Source organism: Parus major, chromosome 1, assembly GCF_001522545.3.
Source record: "Parus major isolate Abel chromosome 1, Parus_major1.1, whole genome shotgun sequence".
In the NCBI taxonomy this organism is placed as follows: Eukaryota; Metazoa; Chordata; class Aves; order Passeriformes; family Paridae; genus Parus; species Parus major.
The window spans coordinates 88589108-88609207 of NC_031768.1; the positions used below are offsets into that span (position 1 = coordinate 88589108).

At 45.6% G+C, this 20100-nt stretch overlaps 1 protein-coding gene across 1 annotated transcript; it reads right to left on the reverse strand.

Moving 5' to 3' along the window:
- Positions 1 to 944: 944 nt before the first annotated feature.
- Positions 945 to 20100, reverse strand: WDR3 (WD repeat domain 3). Its single transcript, XM_015629976.3, has 26 exons — positions 19842 to 20100; positions 18258 to 18467; positions 17736 to 17854; positions 16732 to 16810; positions 16303 to 16398; positions 15730 to 15843; positions 14656 to 14757; positions 14442 to 14539; positions 13409 to 13504; positions 12877 to 13107; positions 11949 to 12042; positions 11515 to 11616; positions 10746 to 10831; positions 10207 to 10342; positions 9443 to 9499; positions 8675 to 8775; positions 8458 to 8569; positions 8230 to 8364; positions 6913 to 6963; positions 6626 to 6691; positions 5724 to 5816; positions 5120 to 5167; positions 3699 to 3742; positions 3075 to 3203; positions 2483 to 2576; positions 945 to 1871 (listed from the first exon to the last, which is right to left on the reverse strand). Exons 1-26 carry the CDS (start codon positions 20010 to 20012, stop codon positions 1716 to 1718), a joined length of 2820 nt encoding a protein of 939 aa, XP_015485462.1. The 5' UTR covers positions 20013 to 20100; the 3' UTR covers positions 945 to 1715.

Sequence of the window (20100 nt, forward strand, 5' to 3'; positions counted from 1 at the left end):
TCCATAACATCTATCTCCCTGTCATTAAGGTAAACAGAGGCACAGTCAGCCTATCTCTTTTGGTACCTGGTTTTGGCATCTCTCTCCTCAGTCACCTCAGCTGATAGTGCACTGTGGTGTCACAAGCCACCTCTCCATCTCTAACACTTGTTTTTCCAGCAGGCTGGCCCATTTCAGCAGCAGATAATGTGGATATCAACTGATTTTACCAACAAAATGGATCATCCTACAGTGCCTTCTCTTCCTTCTAGTAATCCCTCTTATGACGGTCTATTTTGGGAGTAGTGAAGGAAAAGAACAGAATAAAATTAAATAGAACAGTGTAAGTCAGGATAGAGACATGTTTGACTGCAGCTGTTTGATCACAAGTTTCATCCATATCTGGAGAAATATAAAATTATAGGGGCACCCAGAAACAACTGGCAGAGCTATATGAAAACTCCCATTTCTATAGAGTCTGAGACCCACCTGGAAATGGAGCAGTGTACTCCTGTGAATTATCCGGACTCTGAAGAAGCAAGTGAACAATCATCCCCTGACAAAGTTACTTACCAACAACAGAGGTATGGTTGTTACATTTGAAGTTCTGCCTAGAGAATAACCAACTGAACTGTTGGCCTTCTGCATAACTGCTACTAATAGAGAAACTAGGTCAAAGACAGCAGTCAGCCACAACTGGGATGCAACTAAAAATCCACATGAAACTCAAGTTGGAAGTTTAGCTTTGAGTACCTAAGTGAGACATGTGAACCCAACAGTCAGCAAGTATCTGGAAGCAGCCCCCACCACATCCCCAAACCAGTGACTACTGGTAAAACACACAGCATGTGCTAAATTAACACCAACAGCAGCAGAGACTTGTTCACTTCATTCTGCCCCACTGCCCCCTGCTGTGAAAATAAATAATTTTATCTGATACAGCACAAGTACAACATTGCAACAGATCAGTGCAATTTCTAAAACCTGGAGCAAGTACAAGGCAAACAATCCAGGCTTCTCATGCTTGGTCTGCCAGCTCTCCAGAAAAACTGGAATCTGGGATGGCAGCCCTTTCATTTGCTCCCACTGATTTTATTCTCTGTAAAAAATCCTTTGAAAACTGACACACAGATCAAGGCAACTGAGGATTTACAAAAGAAATACCAGGACAAAACACTATGAACAAAATTGTTTCATAAAGGAAATATAAATATGCCTTTAACAGAGTGCAGCCATGTTTCTCCCTGTCCCACTGAAGAGTGAGTGGCTGTAGATCAAGTCCTCACACTTCAGCATCAGAGAGCTTTTCCCACAGGCCACAAGCCACCAGCAGGTGTCAGTGAAAAACCTTGCCAGCTGCCTTCCCTGGACAGAGCATGGTCTCACCAGCAGTCTGTGTGCTAGATTCCATTGAATCAGTGCTGCCAGAACAAGCTGATCTCAGGACATCAACTCCATTTCTAAAAGGCATTCCACTAGAGGAAGAGCACGTGCCTTTGACAGCCATCTCAGAAAGAGTCCAAATGCATCCATCTGCAGCAGACTACAGAGAGTCCATCTCAGAGACAACCGTTCTGAGTTGGGTTTACATGCTGGGTTATACCATATGAGGAGGGGACAGACTTTGTCCCAGCCACTGGACATCATCACAGATGTTCAGCCACAAGAACACTTCCGTGGTCAGCAGTGAGGCCAGCCGAGTCCATCCAGGTACTCTGGGTCTTGGGCAGCAAATGCTAGAGCACTGCAAGAACCATTTTCTCTTTCTTCTTCCTTTTTCTCTTCTTCTCCTCAAAACGTTCAGTAGCATCAGCAAAAAACGTCACCTCATCCTTGGCCTCAATCTCCCTCTTCAGGAACTGGAGCCCTGCCATGTTGAATCCCAGCACATCCTGCAGAGACAGACCAGCACCACACTGTGAGGCACATCCCAAGCTAGTTAGGGGGCAGAGTCCTGCACTGGCTACCCTCCACTAAGAGATGATGAAGATGAGACAATTCACAGATTAGAGAAAACATTAGTTTAAATGTAAATTTCATCTGATCAGTAGAACAGTCAGTGCTGCACTTAGTTCCCCTCAGTTCCCTCTTAAGAACAGCTATAATCCACTGTATTTTCTGAAACACAAGTTGCTGTCAGGCACCTGAAGCTTTCTCTGGGAAAATGCACAGTCTGCACTGAGGTAGCAGCCCACAGAAAAGCCTAAGAGAAGCAGAACTCTGCCTCCTACATATTTAGAAACTAGCAAGCCAACATCCAAACACATTCATCAGAAAACAAAGTGCAAATGAGGCAGGGAGCACAAGTATAAGCTCACCACTGGGTACTCTCACGTGAGGAGGAACATAAGGAAAAGGCAGCCTGTTTGCAAAAGAGGATGGTTTAAATGAGCTCAGACCCCCAAACAGCTTCCCCACTAGACACCACAGATAATTCATGCTCACAAACATTGTCTCATCCCATTATTCTAGATCCTGGAAAAGGGGAGGGTGCAACACTCACCCGAGCCTCACTGACTCTGGAGATGGTGGTTTTCTTCAGATTTTCTATCACTGTCACCAGCATCTGGTTGCTTGTGATCTGCCCAAAATGTATCCTGGGAACAAAGCAGGCAGTGTATTGCAGCACTGTTATTAGAAACATCACAAAGACCCTCTCCTGAGCCTCTGCATGTTCTGGAAATATGGGGCTTTTTAAATTAGTCTTCCCCAGAGCAGCACTGGACATGGACAGGCATGGACAAATTTATCTGGAAAAGCTGTTTTCTTAAGTTTAACAGTGTATCAAGGCGAAGGTCTTTCTCAGGACACAGGCTCTACAGTGACTCTGTGCCACCAACAGTGCCTTATCAGACTTGATGGGGGATCTTTTCATTCCAGTGAGACTTGGACCACCAGGACCAGCAACCCCATCTGGGCATGTCAGCACTCTGCATCCAAGCAGTTTATCCACACACACCATTTACTGTGGGCTGCAGAGATTCCTTGTCTCCTGCAGAGACCACACATTTATTCTCAAGGATGCTTCCCAAGTGTTTCAGGCCCAAAGACTCAGAAGGAAGCCCAGATACTGTCTGGGAAGACAAAGGACTCACTTGAGCAGGAAGAGGAGAGCTCGGCACAGTAGCTCAACATCTGAGCCCAGCTGAATATATTCATTGAAGAGTCTGAGCAGATCAGGGACATAGGAGAAGGGCAGCACTAGGAGAGACTCTTCCAGCTCACTGAGGGAAAAAGCAAAGGGACACAAGCATTAGCCTCAGCCACTACACTGCTACAGATGAGCAGGAAACAGATCCACATAGGTGGGTGCTGGTACTCAGCTATGCTAACCATTCTTCACTGCTGTCCATGACTACCCACATCTGCACCAGATGTCCTGCATCTGCACAGCCCAGGCACCTTGTGGCACAGAGCAGGAACACAGCCTTTCCTCCTCTGCATCCCCAAACTGCTCTCCACATACATGTGCCTCTCCAAGCAGCCAACCCACATCCAGAAGCTTCAGCCCACACTCCCCGTGGAAGGAAGACTTCCCATTCCCCAGTTCCATGCATGTTCCCAAAGAGGCTATCAGGAACAGTGCTAGAGAACTCCAGACTCTCTAGCACTGCCCATACCTTGCATGAGAGACCACTCAAGGACCCCAGCTAGTCCTGGGCCTAGAAACCCAACACTCAGTCACAAATCTGTTCAGCAATAAAGCTCCTGGGACTCACCTCGACCTGACCTTCTTGAAAACTTCCAGCACGTACGCAGAAGGCTGCAACAGAAGAAAGACATCAGCCCTGCTTAACAAGAAACACTCCAGGACCAACATGCCTTAATGACCATTTCACACAGCTAAAAACACACCACCACATCTTGTGAGACAGACACATCAAGCTGAATATAACAAAGAGGAAAACCTTTTAGCTTCAGTCAGCTGCCTTTCTGAGTTCTCCCTCAGGCTTCTCAGGGTACTCTGCACTGGTGAAGCACATTGTGAAGAATCTAATCTACATTCTACCAACTAATTCATCTCAATTCATGTCAATGAATCTTGTACAAATTGGAAGAAAGGCTTGGTAAAACAAATTATATGTACAAAACCTTATACAAAACTCATCTCCCAGACTTAATTCCTACTGCCCCTTTTTATCTGCTGAAAGAGTCTGGCAGATGCAGAACAGAGCTGGGAATTGGTAAAGTGCCTCTAACTACTAAGTCATAGGATTTCATTCACTTCTGTTAAGTCTATCCAACCTATAATTAAATAGACCTATAATCATGGAGGAAGGGACAGAAGGGCTCTTGCAAGGTGGTTACAGGTAATTAGAAGGAAGACAAAGGCTGTTTCATCTGGCACTGACATTCAGCTTTGAGCAACCTGGTCTAGTGGGAGGTGCCCCTGCCCAGGGCAGAGGTGTTGAAACCAGACATCTTTAAGGTCACATACAACTCAAACCATTGTATGATTGCATGAAAAGGGGAGAGTGATAAAACAAGTATCTTCCTAAGGGTACTTAAAAAACACAGCCTGGGAGTGTGTATTGGAATAAACCAGGAAAACTAATCTACTCAGAGTAGTGGATGTTTATTTATCAATGAAATCCACACATCCATGTCTATTTTGTAGTATGTCAAAAATACACAGAACTTAGTGAGAAAACTGCTGTGCAGTAGTATGACATGAGTGAATAATGGCACCAGCTCTAGCCTGCAATACCTGGGCATTGAACTACCATGCAGAATTTTCTCAATGTATTCAGTGGAAATAGGAACAGAATCAGTAACTGGTGTGTGCAACACCACATAAATAAATCTGGAAAAGCTTCCTTTCCTATATCTTGGATAAGACTGTAAACCCCTGGCTCATTATAAGGAACATCATAAAGTCATGGCTGCCATCAGGGTTGTTTAACCCTGACAAGGTTAAACTTTTGTAACACACATGCATGATATTAAAAAATAAAAAAAAAAATTTAAAAAGCCCCATCAACATAAAAACCCCAAATTATGTTCACTTTGCACAAACAAAAAAAGTTGAACTAAGAAGTCCTTCCCTAGAGCAACCCAGCATGTTGGCTCAGCCAGCAAATGAACCAGGCCCCACTCCAGCTGAGAATGGAGTATACAATGGCCTGGGCATTCCACTTACTGTAATATTTCCATAGGCACGGAGGATGGGATTGACAGGGAAGGGAACCTGGAGACACAGAATGGGTTAGAATGAGGCAGGTGTGTGTGTGTATAAATGCATATTCAGAGCAAACTTCTACTTACAGTAGAAAAGAGCTATTATTGTCTTCCTGCAATTCCCACACCTCCACCTTCTCCAGAATGTTGCTGAAAGCCTCATTTGAACCACCAGAAAATCTCATTCTCAGACATGTATGACTAATTCAAACATGGAAGAATTTTCTTCTGCTTCTTGTTACCTTTCCCACTTCTATCACAGCCTCCTATATAGCAGGGAGTGCTGAGATGAAGGCAAAGATGAGGCTTTAGGATGAATCTGCAGCAGCACACTCTTCCAGAGACAAAACTTACAAACTGATACAACTTTAGGCATGAAGATCACTGGGAAGAACACACCCCTAATTATGCCCCAGAGCATGGTGCCATTTACTTCTCCAAAAGATTTGAGCAAATGTCTGCGGTTCTCAGCTGTTCTGATTTTATCTGCATGCTAAGCCTTTCCCCTTGAGCTGGAAGGATACACCCAACACACTTTGGGATTTTTACATTCCTCACTCTTTTACCTCTTTTCCTGCAGCTTTGCATATGGCATTGTGTTCCTTTAGTTTTGCCGTCTCTTCTCTGTACAGCTCGATAGCTTCCATGATCCTCTCAGCCTGTGCAGCACAAGAACAGCACATCAGTGACACCAGACAAGCCAGGGCAAGGCTCAGTTGGACAAATAGAGTTGGAAGCAGAGGTGCTGACAGAGAACACCAAATGGAATCATCCCTGACAACTTCTATTCCAGACTGCACCACTACCCTGAACACACAGGTCATGTCCTGAAGATGTCACACACCATCCACATCCCCTCACTGCCCTGGGTGCTCCCTGCTTGCAGTTGAGTTGTTGTTTTGACCACCACCCTCAGCAAGCAGTGACCCTTTGAGGCACAAGCCAGGGTCAGACCATTTTGACTATTCAGATTAAGGATTTCTTCTGAAAATGACCAAACTGTTGAAATCTGCAGCCATGGAATTACCCACCCCCACACCTTCCTAGTACATCTCCCATGTCAAGCACCACAATAGATTTCCACCTTCCACAAATGCCCACTGGAATGCACAGGCCTTCAGGGAGAGGCTTGATGCCTTGAGAACATCCCAGCTGCCTTGTGCTCCTTTGGGATGCAAACTCCAGAGGGCAAGAGCAGTTCTGTCTGTCCCACATGTGACAGGCAGCTGCAGCTCCAGCAACCCCACACCTCACTCCTCTCAGGAGGAAAAATTCCTGGTGTGTGACTCCAAGTCAAAATTGTCCCTGTTGGTTTCTGAGGAGGACAGACTGCCTCTGCACGCAAGAGCAATCTGCCCTTAAGTGACAGCACAGGTTACTCTTCAAACTGATGCTATGACCCTGTGACAGCCCCCCTTGAGAGACTGGTAAGGCACAAAGCCACACTAGCAGAGCCACAGCCCCTTACCGCTTTGATAGTTTCAATGGTCTTCTTTCCTGCCAGCCCTGTCTCTCCTTGCCTCTCTCCAGCCACCTACAAAATACAAAATACAGAGTAGCAGTTCCATCCTTCCACAGTACCACAGCCAACTGCACCAAGGTGCAACCACAGCTTCAGCACCACCTTCCCCCCATGCCACCTCAAAGCAAGAAAATGATCCTTTCTCCCTGATACCTCTTCCATGCCTCTTACAGAAATAGTTTTCCCAGAGTTTGTACAGTCAGACTGACACACATTCACATGGTAGAACTCACCACAGGCTGCTCTTCCTTTGCCACACTCTCCTCATATTCAGCTTCTCGTTGCTACAGAAGGTGAGAACGCAACATATTAACAACAGCAGGGAGCAAGGCAAGGATGCAAGTCCCTTCCAGATAGGTTGATCAAGACAACTTGGAGGGCTTCATACCGCCAATTGCATGAAGCCAATTCCAGGACCAATCAGCAGAGACCAACAATGCCAGCAGCAAAATGCCCATTTTTCCCTGGTCCCAACCCCACAGTGAACTCTAGTATCTCCCACAGAGAAAGAAATCCAGGTCTCTGCTCTGGATACAGGAACAGCCCTCCAGGATCCCACCAAGCTGAGACAGACACCATAGTTCAGTACCACACCTTTCACCAGTCACACAACACAGAGGGAACAAATCTAGTGAAGTCCTGGGCTGCAAAAGGAAAATCATCTCTCACATGAAAGGGCACCAGTTACATCACACATAGTTCACTGCTCATGCATTCATGCCCATCTTGCTATTCAAACTTGACCCAAAACAAACTTTTCTGGAATCTGAAAAAGAGCTATTATCTCTGTCTCTCCTTTTACCAAACAGAGGGCATCAAGGTACAGCTTGTGCATCAGTTCTTGCAAACAGGCTGGGATAAAAAAAACCTCAAACATCTACTGCAGGTTTCTCATCCACACCTGCTTCTGCATTTCTGCCTCCTTTCCCTCCTCCACCGTGGTTTGAGAACTGCCTTACCAAAGGGTGACAGAAACAGGGTTCTTGGAGGGATCCAGCAAAAAGACAGAGTTAGAAATTGTTCCAAGGGAATCTCCGATAGGATGGGTGAAACAAACACATCAGCCAACCCTGGTGGCTCAGTACTGGTACAGGTGCTCAGACAGACTGGAAAATCTCTTTCCTTGGAGATGTCATTGTATCAAGGCAAGTCTCTAAGCAGTCTGATATAGCTTTAAAATCATCCTGCAGTGAGCAAGGGGCTGGAATAGAGATCTCCAGACTTTCCTTCCTACTGAAGTCCTTCTGAGTCTATGATTGTCACAATACATGCTTGAATGGAATAAAAGGAGCTTCTTCCAGCACCCCTGAGCTCTGGGGCCTGCTACTGAGACTGAATGTACCTCTCACAGTTGGAACAGGGATAAACTGTATTTAACAGGAGCTGTGCTCTCCATCCCTCCACATCATCCACCTGCTGAACTGCCTCCCAAACACACCTGTGCAGAAAGGCGCACAAGAGAATGTCAAAGACTAGTAGAAAGCCACTACAGGCCAAAACCAAAAAAATGGTCTGGAAGTTGTTTATGGTAGGAAAGATGCAACTCTCACCATCTCCCTCTCCTCTTCCAAAATCAGTGGCTCCCTCGTCCTTTCCCAGAGGCGCAGGGACTTGTCATGGGACGCTGACACCACATAGTCTCCATTGGGACTGAGTGCCAAACACCAAACCTCCTGGTGATGCCCCTGCACAGATGAGGTAAGACATTAATATCACCTAACTTCCACCTGCTCATGCAGGGATAATGCTTCCTTTCAACAGACTCCAAAACTTCTTACCTCCAGTGTCTGGATATGTTCAAATTTATCTGCATCCCACTGCTTAATCTTGCTGTCCTTCCCAGCTGTGAAGAAGAGATGGGATTTGGGCACAAACTGCAGATACATCACACTGGAAGAGAAAAGGGCTCAAATTTACCCACTTGGGGAACACTGCAGAATTCCAACTGCAGTAAGACAAGTCCACAGCCCAGAGATGCTGCAGGATTTGACTAACCTGTCATCATGGGCAAAGAGAGAACGGTGACAGTCCCCAAAATCCAAGCCCCAAATCTTCACATTCCTGTCAGCAGAGCCAGTGGCAATTAGAGTCCCATCCTAGAGAGCAACAAAGGAAGAAGGGTGTGGGGAGCTGGCTGGCAGCCCCACAAGGAACTGCTCCTGCCCCGGTGACTCAGCACTGCTGGCTCCTGAAATGTGGCCTCCTGATCCCTACACCTCCTCCCCAGTGGCCCATGCTCTGGTACTGGCACAGCCCACTGACAGCACTCTGGCCTTCCTCTGACCCTCTGCAGGTATTTGGTTATATCCTGACATTCTTCTTGGCTTTCAATAAGCTTCATTCCAAAGATTCCTCAGAGGAAGATGCAGCCCAAGAATGAACAGGCACAAAGGGGCTGCTCCCTCTCAGCACCTGCCCTGGGCTCCCACTAACAATTCAGGCTCATCTCACGCAGTAACTTTAGCAGAAAGCAGGCTGTACCTGTTACAATGAGCGTAAGGAACCATTACAGCATTTTGATTTCAACTCACTCACAAAATGTCCCAGGGTCAGTTCTGTCAGGACCCCAACTCTGATACCCCTTACAGCAAGCATAGGACTGCAGAATAAGAAGGGGCTTGCTGTGTCCCACCCAGAACCTGCTAAATCAGGAGCAGGGAGCTGAAAATAAACCATTATCCTGGAGGCCTTGATGCCAGCAGAGGTTCTCACAATCATCCACATCACCACAGTCCCACGTTATACAGCCCTAGTGATACTTACATAGCAGATATCCATACACAGCACTGGCAGCTTGTGTCCATACAGAGAGAGGAAAAACTGAAGCAGAAGAAAGGTGACTCAGTTAGACATGCTGGGTAGAGAGGTGAGCAAATCTCAAGCTCCAGGCTACTGCTCTGCCTCAGGAGCTGTTTTTCTAGCACTGCCCCACTTTCATTCTTGCCCTGAACAGTTAGCAGCAGGGTCCTGAGGGCAGAACTAAGAATAAGGTGGAAGTAGCCAAGCAAGCTGAACTAGCTCTGTTTGCTCTCCAGCTAACTCCGGTGCCAATCACCAGCATCAATGGAGTTCATTTCTGTTTCTCTCCACGTAACTGTAAGCACCAGTCCATCTTGTGTCACTCCCTAACATTCACATGCTAATACACAGCTCACAAATCCACCACACTTCTCATGAGGAAGGCTCTCCTCCTGCAGGCTTTGCCTCTGCCATGACCTGTTTAATGCCACGTGAGACACATTCATCCCCACCTTCACAGTGCCTGACAGATCTGGAGTACTGCCACATCTGCAGAGTTTAGAATGAACCTTGCCACCTGCAGGCTCAGAACACCTTTTAAATGAAAAATGGATCTTCCAGTTCCCAGTGTGGAACAACCATGGTTCTGTCAGGTTTTCCATCAAACAGGCTCCTGAAGGAGGATGCATGTTCCACATAAAATAGACACTTTTCCTTTGTATTTCTGATCTTGCAGGCTACAGTTACATCCCTTCCTGCACAGCATCACAGCCTGTTTGGTCATGCACCTTGAGTGTGTCAACGTAGAAAACTTTCACAGTGCAGTCCAGTAAGGAGACAGCCAGCAGCCTCTGGTTCGGGCTGTACCGCACACAGAGCACGTCTTCATCCAGCTGTAAAATGCGCACGTGTTTCATGGAAAGCCTGGCAACAAGAGGAAAAAAACAACTGTTATCCCAAGAAAATAAACTAGGAAGAGAAATGGATACAAGTCCCACATTGCACCCTGGGAAAGCAAGTGAATTCTAACATGCAGCACCTCATTCCTCACTCTAACAGGACTGGAAATAAGCAGGCTCTGGCAGATGATGAACTTCACTGCTACATGTACGGTAACCATCTGCAGGCCCAGCTGGATTAGACACTAAACTCACACACACAAAAAGGGATCAGAATGAAGCAAGTGCTCTTCTCTAGCTAAGCTCAGGTCTTCTGAGCCCACACTCTCCTCCATGTGCTCCACACAGATGTCATGGACAGTTCTTGCAGTACACAGCAAAGGCCAAAGCGCCCATCAATGACAATGGCACAAGGTTTATCTTCTCACCTTTTCTGAACACTGTTCTCATCCTTCACAAGCTCAAACTCCCAGAACTTGACACATTTATCAGCACCTCCTGTCACAAAGCCATGCTGTAGGGGAAAACAAGAAAATTGCTGTGAAACTAGTTCCTATCACCCAGAGAAAGTCTACAGCAAGGAACTGCCAACACAGAGGAAGTTTTTGAAATGTCCCATGTTTCTACACCATTAATGATTAAGTGGGCACCACCAGGAGCAACTGCTCTGGTTAAAGCACACACTGTCTGAGTAACAACAACAATTTCAAAAGCTCTAGCTTATTTTGGAGGTCTAAGACAAAGACCCCAAATGTAAAACAAAACCTGGACTGAAACTTTGGGATTGAAAGCAGTCATCTCAGCTGCAGGTAACAACATGCTTTTGATTTGTGGGCAGCTTGAGACTCTCACTGTTACTGTATAACACAAAAATTACCACCACCCTACAACAGAGCTTTCTAAAGGAACAGCAGTCCAACACTGTACATTAAGAAGAAGGGCAAAATCTACCCCATATGTTTTCATCTGTAGGGTGGATGAATATCAGGCAGATTATGTCTTGTTATGGTTTTGATTCCACTAGAAAGTTATTAGACACTACCAGCTGCATCCTCCACCTCTGAGGATGACGGTTTCCATGCTTCCATGGAATAAAGCATGTGGTGCAAAACGAATTCCATGGTGCAAACACAGTACTATAGGTAGGAATTACATGAAAAGATGTGCAGATGACACTTCTAAGGGTGTCTGAGTTACCTGGTCTGGTGAAAGAGCAATGGACCATACTGCCCCATCGTGGGCATCAAGTGTCTCTATCAGACTGCCAGAAGCCAGGTCATAAAGCTGCAGCTTCCCTGTCTGGGGAGAAAGACATCACAGAGGAAGATCAGCCTCTGCTCACAACTCGTGACAGCTCCTGGCAGAAGAGCTCCCTACCACCCATGTCCCCAGCTTCAGCCAGCTTCACTAGGTGGCTGTTACACAGATGGCCAAACTCCTGATCTCCATCAGGGCCTTCCCAAAGCTCTCCTCTGCTTTCCACCTCAAACTGCAAGAGCTCTGTAACAACTCTGGGAACACAGCAGTGCTCCAGATCAGGAGGGGCAGTGCATTTTCTGTGAGGCTGCCTTAATGACATTTTCCTAACACATTCCCAGACCTGGGCAGCCTGGAGTCAGAGGACTCCTTACCTTGGTCCCAATGATGACCTGCCGATCTCCGGGGATGAACAGCGAGCAGAGCGCATACTCGCACTCCATTGTCCGGATGCACTGCAAGGTCGACCTGTGGACAAAGAGCCCAAAACCTCTTATCACACACAGAATCTGGCCTGCCCTGTGAGACAAGCTCCAGTGTGGCCTCCTGGGTCAGAAGATAAGCCACCACCATCCTATTGACCCAAACACTATCCAGCACTACCCCAAGCACTATCCAGCACTACTGCTAACGTTTCCCATGAAAACATGCCACTATGTTGTCCACCACCATGACCTATTGCTGCCATGAACTAGAACAGAGCTCCTAATTTTAAACAGCATTTGTTGTCCACCACCATGACCTATTGCTGCCATGAACTAGAACAGAGCTCCTAATTTTAAACAGCATTTCGGGAAGAGACTGAGTGTAAGATAGTGTACTCAGGGGAAACTGAGCTTGAAATTGGCACCACTCAAGAAACACTGGGACAGAACTCTACATCAACACACAACACTCTACATCAATGCAATAGCCTACTCAGTCTAATACTAGATCCTTCAGATCAGATGTCAAGAAACCCACATGTTCCCTAAAGAACAGGCAGTAGCTCGTTTAGGGTAACAGTTAATACCTCTTATTAAAAACGAAAAACCAGGAAAAAAAACATAGCAAAATACAGTCTATACTCAACTGCTATATATGACCTTTGTGTTTAGACCGTCTGTTAAAATTTTAGATCTTTAGTTTCTCAGTTTTCCTAATAAGGATAAAAGAAAAAATATTTTCTATTTATTTTCTTTACTTCATTCACTGCTTTATCTCTTTCTTATCACTACTTTTCTAGTAGTGTTTTCTAACACTAAGTCTTTTCTAACACAGCATCCCTCAATTCTGGGAGACAGACACAACCAGACTGTGTACCTGTTCCAAATCTTCACAGACTCTGCAGCTGCTGAGAGAATGGCAATGTTGTCAGAGCTAAAAGCCAACGTCCTGACGTCACTGCGGTGGCCTCCGATGGTTATCCTGGACACACGGACAGCCTGGGGCACTTGTGCTGACGGGTCCAGGCTGTACAATTCAATGACATTGTTCTGGAGCAGCAGTACCATCTTCAGCTCTCCTTTTGGAGAGAGAATCAAGTCAAATGACCTGTTTGGTTAGATAAAATCAGAGCTGTACACAGGAGCAGTAAGACAAAGTGTTGGACGGATCAATTATCAAGAACAACCGAGACAAAGGAATATAGACAGAGCACATCCAAAAAGCAAGTGCACACTGAACCACAGAGGTGTGAATGGACTGGAGATCATGGCAGGCCTCTCCCCAGCTCCAAGCTAAACATATATTGAAGAAAAAACTCCTTCCTCCTCTGCCTGCACTGAGCCATGCAGAGCTCTCCCCAGGTAGCAGCATAACCACTCATCAGACTCTACAACAGGTTTACACTCACTTGATTTTAGAAGAAGCTTTGACATTAGTGACCCGCTGAATCTCCTCCTGCAGGCTCAATTCCACACTCCTTTCAGGCTCCTCTTCAGAGTTCTGTCTGGAAATGTCAGATAAAGGAAGAAAGTCAAATGACCCAGCACAGCCAACACAAACTAACACAGCAACAGAGAAAGCATAAGGAAACCACTTAGCCTGTTGGAAACAACTTCCCTCTCCTCCAGCAGTGCTAACTACATCTAAGAACAGGGACAGTGAAGGGTGGACAATGAAGTTCATGCCATTATGCAGACTACAAAAGACACAAACTGTCCTAAAAAAGGCAATCTCCTCTGGAGCCAAAACATAAAACACATTACAAAGATACTGACAAAACAGTCAACAGAAGCTGCTTGAGAGCAAGACTGGCTGCTGCTCATCTCCTATCACTCACTGAAAGCTCTCAGCCAATGCCAAAATGCATTTCTAGATTTACCTGCCCTGTGCTTTAGTTTCTACCCTGGAGCCAGACCCCTCCCTAAAGGCTGTTCTGAGGCACCTCTTAAGTGCCAGGATACACAGAGACACTTAACACAGAGTAACCACTGAGAAAACTCTCACCTGTATCTCTCTCATCTGCTGCAGAACAGGAGATGAAGTATCAGACTCTGTGACTTCTCAGATTAAACTCTTATTCCTGCATTGCCTACCAAGAACTTAATTTGATGTACTAAGAAGTATAAACACCAATGTCAAGAAGAGCTGAGTAGCTCTGAAAAACCCATTTTATGTCCATTTCTTTGCACATTTTAATTGATTTTTTTTCAAAGGGAAGACTCAGAAAGGAAGGCATTTTCTTAGTCTCTGGGAGCAGTGCTGCTCAGACAAGCACCAAGGACGCACAGAATAATTGGCCCCCAAATAAAACAGCTAGCACAAAGAGAATGGCGAGAAGCTTGGAGTTTAACCACTGTTGAGCTCTACTGAAAAGCTTTTCTAACTGAAGAGCTTTTTTTAGAGTTTTCTGGACACAGACAGCATTTGAAAAAATTACTTACTTGGCTTTTTTCCTTGCTTTCTTCTTTTTCTTTTCCAATTTCTTTTGGATTTCCTCTTCAGAAAGTACAGAGAACACTTCCAGAACAGCATCTGTTCCCTAGAGTCAGAGCAAACAAATTCAAAGGTATGCAAAGCCCTGGCTGGCCTTTACAGAAAGTACCCAAGGTTTCTACCAGTCTCTCCTCTACAGTAGCAGAGCCCCCCATTACTCACATGGCAGGCCAAAAACTTGCCCATCCGGTCTGTGCCAAGCGTCACCACCCGATCTCTCCCTTCCCGCATGATGGATCCAACTTTGCTGCACTTAACAATGCGCTACAGGGAAAGAAGAACAAACTTGGGTCTCAAAAGTCAAAGCATTTTCTCAAGCAAACTCAAGAAACCTGCTGACAAGGGAAGTCAAGGAACGGGGGAAATGAACCTACAGGGTCCTGGCGAAACAGTTACTGATGATAATAAAGGGACAAAACAAGCATCTGTGTGAGCTACAAGCTTATCTCCTGGTTTTTTGTTGCATTTCAGCTGAAGTAATCATTAGCAGTCTCAGTGGAAGAATATCTTAACTTTACTGGCAAACAGCAGCCATTTAATCCACAATCCATCACACAGACAAAGCTGATTTTTTATGCTACAGAGGCAGCAGAGCTCAGTCAAAAGAGGCAGAGAAGGTGGGAACAAAGACTCTTAAACAGGGCATTAAAGGGAGAGAAAACCTCTGGAGAGGAAGCTGGAAAATTAATTAATAAAGTCAGGTATCTACCACAACTACAAGCAGCCTGAGATTTGAGCAGTATCCCAGAAAGTTCTACTAGAAAGACAGATTCAGTAAAATCTCCAGTCAGCAGCACAAGTGGGAATGGCTTTCTGCCATCCAATCTCACACCATATTTCATTACAATGCAACTCTGACTTCGCAGTTTCTGCAAAGCTGAGGATCAGTACTGAACTCAGCAGCTGCCAACCAGCTAGGAACTATTTTATTTCTGTGTTGTTTGATGAAACAGCTCTATTAGCACTGTTTAAATTTACACATTTGCTAGTCCTTCTCAAATAGAAAGCAAAGAAAAACTGTCAATGGAGAATAAATCTGTGGATGTTTTGGCACACATACTTCTGCTGATGTTTTGCAGGTAGATGAGGCAGCAACTGCTGCTGAGGAAGGTGTTATGGAACAAGACAAGAATTACCACGTTTTCCCAAACAGACTAAATATGACACCCAGGATATGAATCATGCAAATGGAGTTAGATAAACCAGCTCAGAGACAGCATTGAAAACTGATCTTACTTCCTCAGGATGCTCATCCAGCTCTAAGGTCTCATCATCTTCAGTGTTTACTTCTGCTCCAGGTGAAGAAGACCCTTTGCTTTTCTTGGATTCTGGCTCATCAGGATCTTTTACCTGCTCACAGGGAAAAAATACAAACAAAAGGAGTACGTTAACTTCAAGATCAATAGTATTGTGGTTTCTGGCTCACGCTTCATTTCCCTGGAGATACAACTAGTTAGCATACACTGGAGTGTCCTACAGCATCTCTGCCTGTAGGCATCAAACACTCCATGTTCTCCCAGGATTATCATCCACCCACAAGACTTGTCTTCCTCAGCTGTAAGTCAGAAGGCAGAAGATCTGACTGTGGAAATCTCATTCTGCAAGTGCCCATAGCTTCATTGGAAAGCTCAAAACACTGGAAACGGCAAAGCCCATCCCATGAGCAGCTCCTGGACCCCTCAGACAGCAAAGATACTGCTTTGGCTGCTTCCCAGAACACCCACCAGATTTGAATATATTCCAGTTCCATCTCAGTTCAAAGACAAGCAGCTGGGCAGGGGCTGAGGGGTTACAGAGGAAATGCCTTACCTCCTGGATGTATGTGAGATCCCACACCCTCAGCTCACTGTCAGCGCTCCCAGTGATCAGACGCTTCTCTCTGGACAGCAAAGCCATTCCCCAGACCTGTTAGGAGGCACAATGTGAGGAAGTGACTCCTTGAACTATCATAATAAAAGGTACAACATCTTTTATTGATGTATTTGAACAGCAACAAATAGAGAATGGATCTAGCTGGGACATCCTCTGGGGACATAAGCACGGGAATTGTCACCCACTCTGTCTGCTGACAGCTCCTGGAATGTTTGGAAACTTCTCATTTGCTCACTCCTAAAGCCTAATGAAAGTAAAATGTATGATGGTACCAGCTTACAACTCCTGAAAGCAAGGAAAACCCAGAGTGAGCCATGACATCCCAAGACCCTCCAGCACAACAGCTCCCACACATCCCCTTTTCACCTCTGCTCGGTGTCCAACCAGAGTTTTGAAGCAGTGCTGGGTGTCCAGATCCCACCATTTCACCAGTGTGTCTTTGGCACTGGAACAAAGAAGAAAAACCATGAGGAAAGACTCCAGAACTCACCTTTTTGCTAAGTGGTAGAAATACAAAAAAATCTAAAACATATCAGAACATATCACAGAGCAGCTGCTCAAACATTGAATTTTTCAAGCCAAACAAAAAAGGCACAACAATGCTGCAAAAAGGTATCTGTCAAGTCACTGAAGCTGACCTACAAATATTTGAAATTGCACTAAGAAATGGGTATCATCTACCAAACCAACAAAATACTATTTCTTTCATCTGAAAAAAAAAGCAAAAGAAAGTAATTTTAATTTTAAACTGAACTGATTGCATGTACTTTTCTCTTAACCTAGTAAACAGCACATTAAAAAGTAAAAACTTAGTGACTGATATTTCAGCAAGAATATCTCCTGTCAACCATTTATTACTAAAGGGATTCAGTCAACTTGCAGCTCATTTAGTTGAATAACTAAAAAATCAAATAAAAAAACCCTATAATATTTTAATTAATTTTTGTATTTACAGCTTACAAGAAAGCAATTTTTCTGTTACACTGCTGTGTGAATTACACATACAGAAGGCAAGTCTGCTTAATTCTTCAAGATAAATTAAAAAAAAATGCAAAACTGTTACATATATAATGAAGATGATATCACTATTCTTTGTTACAATAATTTCTAGTTGATGGATTTACCAACAAGTTAAACCCTTTTCCAAACACTTTTTTCCATATGGCCATTTCAGTTCCTCTAAGACTTGGATTCATGCATCAGACTTAAAAAATACATGGATGTGAAAAAATCATATTCAGATGCTGATGGGTCTGAGATACCACAAGACAAGAAGGAAAAGATAACTGGCTGTAACACAGAGGATGTCTAAATTGCAAATACAATAGTTTCTGCTTTACTGATCAACAATTGCTCTTAGTTTGGCTCACCAAGTGACCAACAAGTTCTTCTCCTTCAAGAAAAGGACTTCAGTGATGACGTCCTTGTGTCCCCTCAGCCGGTACAAGCCACTCTCATTGATGACATCCCACACGATGACTTCTGTATCCTGGAACAGAAAGAATGTCTCCATGGGACTGGCCCTTGTCTCTGAAAAACTTCTGCCATGGGACTGAAAAGATTACCTGGGAGCACACTTTCTCACTCTGAATCACAAGGAGGATTCATGCAAGTGACATTGCTTCCCCAAAGGATGTACCACTGTCCCACCTTGAGACACTTTTGCTATTCCTGATCTCACAAGATTCTTCATTTTAACAGCTCTACCAGTGCCCTACTCCTACCTGCAGCCCCTGCTGCCCCTCTAGCCCTGGGCTCCCCAGCTTCTCCCACTACCATCCTCTGGTTATGGGCAGAGGCCACACTTAAAATACTGAACATTTCAGTGCAGGTCAGCCTTCCCCATGGAGCATGTCTGTGAAAGGGTCATGCTCCAGATATCAAAGCCTCACCTTTGAGCCAGACACCAGTCTGCCACCCAGGTGGTCGTACTGTAGGGCTGTAACTGCAGCCCTGTGCCCATTGAAAGTGATAGCTGATTCTCCACTTAGGAGGTTGAAGACACGGATTGCTCCATCTTCATACCCAACAGCCAGGTGCAACCCATCTGGAGAGGGGCAGAGGCAACTGACTTGCTGCTTGAGACCCTTAAGGATAAGAACCTGCAATTTTTTAGGAGACAAAACATGTATAATGTTGATAAATGACATGTCAGAGTCAGATACTTACACAGCAGAGAGAATATAGTCTACTCTTCTCCCGAACTTCCAACTGAGCACTTCTGCCACTTTATAAGCTCATTTTTCAACTTCCTGCACCAAATACAGTATCATTAACCCCATTTTGCAAGGCAAACAGCAGCTAGAAGGGAAGCAATTCCTCATAATCAAACAGGAAACCGGTGCAGAACGAGCCCTGGAAGTCAGAATCTGACATTTCTGCCCCCACACAATAAGTACCAGAGAACAAGAAATATTGAGAGTAAAGTTGGATAGTTTCTTCCTGACTCCATCCTCTCTTGCCTGGCCTTTCTCGGGTATAGGACAGAGCAGCTTCTCAACAGACTGCACCAAGAACTTGAGAATGACAAAAAACATCTCCAAAACAACATACCAGCAGTCAGCACTCCAGAAGCTGTGAAACAAAACCACATTTCAGTTTGTAGTGGACAGTAGTACTTATGGTGATTTCTGAATCTCACAGGAGACAGTGTGTGGCCAAGTCCTTAAAGTTACAGCTCACAACTTCCCTGTGGGATACAACTTTTATACGGGATATCAGGTGCCATAGCCAAAATACAAACTCTATGACATCCCTGATCTGTCCAAGAACATTCACACAGCCAGCTCAACTGGGAGCACTTTCCAGTTACTGTGACAACTATTACTCTTTCACAACTGTGGGCCTGAGGCAAATCTCAAGGGATCCACAGTGCTATTCAGCCATTTCAAGACCAAGTCGAGATAAAATAAATCACTCTCACAGTAAGAGCAGAGCAGCATGACCACTACTCTCTCCCTCTAACTACTGATGGCTACAAATTACTACCAAAAAAAAAACCTAGGGTGAGAGTCGCTGCATTCCAGAGACCCATTATCCAAATCATCCACGGCCTTCTCTGTTCCTTGTGTGCTGGTGCTACCTGTTGGATTTCAACAAATGCAACCCTTATAAATCCTTTAAACAGAAATAACCAATTACTATCTTGTACCTAGCAAGAATTTTTTGTAAGAATCCAACACTGCAGTATATTTTGGACTACTCAAAAGGTAAACACGATGCAGAATCCTTTTAGTGCAGTGACCAGCTTAGAGAACAGGAAGACACCACCTAGAGCTGCAGGCTCACCCCATAACCGAACCTCACGCCGTGCTCACCCTTGCCAAGAGGCGGGGAGGCTGTGCAGGTGTCTCTTCCCTCCCAACGCCGCTCAGCACCACACATCGTTCCGCTTCAGGCGGCCTGAAAGCCCCGCACGCTGCACCCCAGCCCTGCCCCGCCACCGACCTCCCCCGGCACCGCATCCCGCGTCCCACCTTCTCTCCTTTCCTTGTGTCCCACACGAACACGTGCTCGCAAGCCGGCACGGCCACGTAGCGGCCCCGCTCGCCGCGCAGCGCCACGAAGGCCACGTCGGCCCTGGCGCTGGCCACCAGCCCGAAGAGGGCGGCGGGCTCGTAGCGCAGGTACTGCCGCGTCAGGCCCATGGCGGCGGTGGGGAACGCGGCCCACGGAAGGATCGGGGAGCCGCGGCCGCCACACGTGCGGCGCTCCGGGCCCGCCGCGCTGGAAGTG